The sequence below is a fragment of the Myxocyprinus asiaticus genome, chromosome 10 (genome assembly GCF_019703515.2).
Source record: "Myxocyprinus asiaticus isolate MX2 ecotype Aquarium Trade chromosome 10, UBuf_Myxa_2, whole genome shotgun sequence".
Classification (NCBI taxonomy): Eukaryota; Metazoa; Chordata; class Actinopteri; order Cypriniformes; family Catostomidae; genus Myxocyprinus; species Myxocyprinus asiaticus.
In genome coordinates, this window is record NC_059353.1 from 35,422,208 (window position 1) to 35,428,537 (window position 6,330).

Genomic DNA, 6,330 nt, shown 5'->3' on the forward strand with positions numbered 1-6,330 from the left:
AGCACTGTAGAGAGCATCCTGACTGGCTGCATCTCCGCCTGGTACGGCAATAGCACCGCCCACAACCGCAAAGCACTGCAAAGGGTGGCGCGAACTGCCAGACACATCATCGGAGGTGAGCTTCCCTCCCTCCAGGACATATATACCAGGCGGTGTGTGAAAAAAGCTCGGAGGATCATCAGAGACTCCAGTCAACCGAGCCATGGGCTGTTCTCACTGCTACCTTCAGGCAGGCGGTATCACAGCATCAGGACCCGCACCAGCCAACTTCATGATAGCTTCTTCCCCCAAGCAGTCAGACTTTTGAACTCTTGATCTCCCACGATCAAAATACATCAGCACTGCACTTTATTACTCTTACTCTTATATCTCACACTGGACTGTCATAAATTATATTATTATTATATTATATTCTCTCTTAACAACACACTGGCAACTTACTATCAACCGACAGACTGAATGTCAATACAGTACAATACAACCTACTGTACATTCTATATATACTATATATACTTTTTTATTGTATAATGTATATTCTATATTGTGTGTATTGTATACTGTACATTGTATGTTATTATTTGTATATTGTGTTGTGTGTAAATATGTGTATATTAGATTTTAAATTGTGTTGCAAATCTGATGTTTATTGTAATATGTCTCATCACTGTCACAACTACTATGTTGCTCGGAACTGCACCCAAGAATTTCACACACTATTGCACTTGTGTATATGGTTGTGTGACAATAAAAGTGATTTGATTTGATTTAGGATTCTAAAAATCGTCAAGTCTGCATCTAGAGATGCAAGGGTGCACCTTATGCAATTCAAGATTTTACATAGATTCTATTGGACCTCCTCTAGATTGTATAGGCTTGGTCTTAAAGACACACCCACCTTCTGGTGAAGCCAATCAGAAGTTGGAGACACAACCCATGTCTTTTGGGAGTTTGTTAAGATCCAAGAATTTTGGTTAAAGGTTCAGAGTTTTTTGTGTGACGTTTTGGGCACTCAAATATTACTTTGCCCCAGACTTTGTATTTTGGGCGATGGGGCGGTCATAAATTTGGGGGATAAACATATATAAACATATAAAATTGGGTTCTGACCAGTATCGTGATTGGCAGACAAATTATTTTAAGGGTTTGGAATTCGGACAGAGCGCCATCATTTCCGGAGTGGTGTGCGGAGTTGGGGAGGGTGGCAGCTTTCGAGGAGGTGGCAAATAGAAGGCTGGGGTTTGGGAACTTGTTTGTCAGGAAATGGGGTAATTATTTAGCGTTTTTGGGGGACTCTCAGGGAGAGGATGGGAACAGAGAAGTTTAGTTTAATTATGAATGTTTATTATATATTTATTTTTTCTTCTTTTTTGTGTGTGTGTATTATTATATGTGACCACAGGGGTGTTCGTTGGGGGTTAGGGTTGGGTTGGTGATTGGGGAGGGATATTAGTGGGGGTTAAATGTTGATTCGATGTGTATGTGTTGTGTTTTTCTCTGTTGTGTACTTTTGAATCAATAAAAAATGTTAATTACAAAAAAAAAAAAAAAAACAGTATATACATTTGTAAGAGGAAAGGTGAACAGATAATTTACCTTTCTAGCCAAAGTCTGGACATGCATGAAATCGAAATATATACAGCAACGCTACTCAACATGAGGCCCGCAAAACATTTTCTGCTGCCCTTGTTATGTTGACATCATCAAATATATATTTATCAATATCAAATATGTATGATTTGTTAGGTGCCCATTTTCAAGAATATTTACGGTAATTTTTTGTATCCCTGAATTACATAACAGAAGAGTGTGGGGAAAAAACCCTGAATGAAGTAAACAAAGAATATTTATAAGCCAAAGTCTTTCTAGCAAGTCAGTCCACTGTTGGCCATCTTTGGAACGCTCTCGGAAGGCTATTTCCAGTCATGCCAATGCAGCTCCAAGCAGTTTGAATGGGAAAAGACCAAAATCTCCTAAACAGGTGGTCAAGATTACAATCAAAGGACATATTTCAAGTCAGCAGCAAAATCTGACAACACTGGTAGCATAAATTGTGCTTCTTTATTATTTTAATTACCAAACTATTTATTTGATATTATAAAACAACACTTTTTACATGTGTACAACACAAGAAATTTTACAAATATTTATGCTTTGACAGATTGTGCAATTAACATGTGAAAACGAAACTTTATGGTAATAAGTTACACTCGGACAGTAAGGGACTCGAACTCACACATCGGGTGCTTTAAATTGATGGATAAGCACGTTAACCACTACACTATGCAACATTTAAAAAATTTACTACATTTGGGTGTGAATGAGCATTATAATGTACAATAGTCAAAATTCCAGATTTACCTTTTGTAAAACAAATAAATCTCTTTAAATATCACAATTATTTTTCATAAATACAACATTTTGATTTTTTTTTCTTTGGGAACAACTCAAGGTGATCGACAGTTTCGAAACAGTATTGTGTAATGAAGCCTCGTTTGCTGAAATCACGTGACTTGGCCAGTTTGATTAAATTAAAACTAAACCATGAGAAAATGTAACTGTTACACCCCAAATTTATATTTTATGCTTTAAAAATTAACTTTCACTATAAAAGTCTTACTATAACATTTATGAATAAATCGTGTATATATATATATATATATATATATATATATATATATATATATATATATATATATATATATATATATATTAATTATTAAAATTAAGATTACAGACCTTAAAAGCTATTTTGCGGCCCCTGAGCTTTCCAAAGTTGAGTAACCCTGATATACAGTATAACTAGATGAAGGTTTCCTTTGGCCCAAATTTTATTTGACTGCCATAACCGTAATCTAAATAAACACTAAGCTTCTTAAGGTGTTATCTAACCTTTGATACCTCAGCACTGCTGGCACTCTTGGGTCCTCTGAAGAACTCCTAACATTTGCCCTGTAAGACAACTCCTCTACAACGGCGCTTCCCTGTGGACATACCACCACACTTCAGTCATCATTCCATTTGCGCAAAGTTAGTTTTTGCACTTTTATTTTGGTAAAGGCACTTGTAAACATGTATACAATAACCCTTAAGTTTTTACATTGCAGTGGCATTCATATCACACTATTGCACTTGTGTATATGGTTGTGTGACAATAAAAGTGATTTGATTTGATTTAGGATTCTAAAAATCGTCAAGTCTGCATCTAGAGATGCAATTCAAGATTTTACATAGATTCTACTGGCCCTCCTCTAGATTGTATAGGCTTGGTCTTAAAGACACACACCTTCTGGTGAAGCCAATCAGAAGTTGGAGACACAACCCATGTCTTTTGTGAGTTTGTTAATATCCAGGAATTTTGGTTAAAGGTTCAGAGTTTTTTGTGTGACATTTTGGGCACTCAAATATTACTTTGCCCCAGACTTTGTATTTTGGGCGATGGGGCGGTCATAAATTTGGAGGATAAACATATATAAATATATAAAATTGGGTTCTGACCAGTATCATGATTGGCAGACAAATTATTTTAAGGGGTTGGAAGTCGGACAGAGCGCCATCATTTCCGGAGTGGTGTGCGGAGTTGGGGAGGGTGGCAGCTTTCGAGGAGGTGGCAAATAGAAGGCTGGGGTTTGGGGACTTGTTTGTCAGGAACAATTCCCTGTGGACATATCACCACACTTCAGTCATCATTCCATTTGCGCAAAGTTAGTTTTTGCACTTTTATTTTGGTAAAGGCACTTGTAAACATGTATACAATAACCCTTAAGTTTTTACATTGCAGTGGCATTCATATGTACTATTCTGGGCATGGCTAAAACTAGATTTATTAGATTAATATTGGAGCTGTTAGCTAATTGTATACAGTTATAAAGACTAACTAATATCATATGAGGATTACCTTTCTGTAATATCGTTCACCGTACCCTCCCAGGTTCCAGTTCCACTACCGGCTCCTCAACCACTATATAGTCTGCCTCCAGTGTAGGCTCTTCCATTAGCAAATTTGCTTCTTCCTCAGATGCCACCTCCGTTAAACTCACAGACTCCAACTCCATTAAAGACTCCTCCTCAAGTCTGTTTTGCTTTGTTTGAACGACTTCAGATATTGCTGAATCAGGCTCTAGTTCTGTCTCTGGGCTCTCCTCCATCAGATAATTTGCCTCCAGCACAGGTTCTTCCAACATCACAGACTCCTCTTGTTGTTCTGTCTTTTCTACTGTTGCCTCTGGTTCCAACACAACTGAATCTGCAACAGCTTTATCCTGCATCAAAGGGCCTTGTTCTGCTTTTGCCTGCTGTTCTATTGGATCTTCTTTAACCACTGACACAACATCCTCCTTCACAAGTGGTGAGATTCCATCCTGAACTGGCGGTTTGGCAGAAGCTGCAGAGAACGGTTGTGATTAGAAAGTAATAACAGCAATTAGACTATCAATTAAAGGGATAGTTCACCCAAATTAAAAATTGTCATAATTTACTCAGCCTCATGCAGTTCCAAACTCATATGACTTTCTTTTTTCCGTGGAACACAAAATGAGCTGTTAGGCAGAGTGACAGCCTCTGTCACCATTCACTTTCATTGAATCTTTTTCAAAACATTCTGCCAAAAATCTCCTTTTAAGGTTCCATGGAATAAAGAAAGACATACCTGCATGGAACAACATGAGAGAGAGTAAATAATGACAACATTTGTGGTGAACTATCCCTTTAAGGACAGGACAGTAGGAGCAGACAGGAGAGTGAGAATTTTAAGCTTTCACCAATCAACCAACCAGTGTTGTTGAAGTTATTTCCAAAATGTTTGAGGAGTAAGTACACCCTCAGATTTTCAAGAATACACATCGTAAACAAACATGCTTTATGATGACACACTTAGATTATACCTGTTAAAATTAGAACCAGCACAAGTAATATTCTCATTTTGCCAAAGATGTCCAAAGAGTAGCTTTCTGAAACAGAGAGTAAGACATGATATAAACTTGAATCATGGAAACAAATCAATTAGGTTCTATTTTGTCATTGTACAATAACAACATAATTGTTGTTATCTTCCACAAGGTGTTGCTTCAAATTGAATAGAAAAGATGTGATTAGCTTAATACTATGTAAAAATCATTCTATTGTCCCAAGTCTTTGGTATCAGTGAAGTTGTTATTATAGGGGAGACTGAGGCTAGTTGTTACACTTTCTACTCAAATGAATATTTCTCATGGTAGGTTTATTTTTTAAAGTAATTTTCTTTATTGACACATACCTTAACGTCTTAACTACAAAAATGCTATGGATATTTCCACTGTTATTGCCAAGGAAGAAACAAAATCAGTTTGCTCATTGACTCATAGTGAGGCATTTTGTCACACTATATGGAGTATGTTGGCACAATGGGAATCAGCTGTTTATTAACACTGATTTGAGAAGAATACATTTTATATGAAATATTATTTTAAATAAAAAAAAAAGAATTTCTGATTTAAATTATAAGTTATTTAATGGTGTTTTATCCATATTTAAGCAGTGAAACAATCATAAAACAAACAAACAAAGAAAACTCATGAAAAATGGAAAAGTAACATGCAAAAATATCAATCCATTGTTTTGGATAATTAATTAGGTAATTAATGAAGTGCATAAAATGACAACATATTAAACATGTGGCGACAAGTCCCAACCTGACATTTATAAAATAATCCTAGTCCTGAGAACACAGTCAAATAGCTATATAGTAGGTTGGTTAATTGAAAAAGCAGGTTAAAATTTTGGTTAATTGAATAGCTGACCCGTGCCTGAATGCATGTCAGCGTTATGTTTATTTTGTTCCCTTTTTAAGACAACAGCTATTACAATATTTTCCCAATGAACCAAGTTTGAAACTAACATACAAAATCACTGCTATTACACAAATACCTGACTATTTAGAAATGTTTTAAATGTTATTCTCACCAGTGTTGATCAATGCGCTGTCTCTTCCCCTCTGTTTCTGTCAATGATGTGAGATCGGTTCCAGTGCTCCTTATAAAACCCATTTATGGCTTTTGTCTAGTCACATGTATTAGAGCACAATAGCTTTATCTTCCACGTGCTTTAACATTTATTGGTTTTATCTAAATAACACCTTATTATATTTCCTTATTTTCACTTAAAGGAATATTCCAGGTTCAATAGAAGTTAAGCTCAATCAACAGCATTTGTGGTATAATATTGAATACCACAAAAATGAATTTTGACTTCCCTTCTTTTCTTTAAAAAAAACGCAAAAATCGAGGTGACAGTGAGGCACTTAAAATGGAATTGGATGGGGGACAATTTTTTAACTTTAAAATGCTTACTGTTTCA

General features: G+C 36.0%; 1 protein-coding gene across 1 annotated transcript; it reads right to left on the reverse strand.

Annotated features, from left to right (window-relative positions):
• Positions 1-2,763: 2,763 nt before the first annotated feature.
• Positions 2,764-5,971, reverse strand: si:ch211-160b11.4 (uncharacterized). Its single transcript, XM_051709445.1, has 4 exons — positions 5,938-5,971; positions 4,881-4,946; positions 3,896-4,381; positions 2,764-3,655 (listed from the first exon to the last, which is right to left on the reverse strand). Exons 2-3 carry the CDS (start codon positions 4,915-4,917, stop codon positions 3,912-3,914), a joined length of 507 nt encoding a protein of 168 aa, XP_051565405.1. The 5' UTR covers positions 4,918-4,946; positions 5,938-5,971; the 3' UTR covers positions 2,764-3,655; positions 3,896-3,911.
• Between the last annotated feature and the right edge of the window lie 359 nt (positions 5,972-6,330).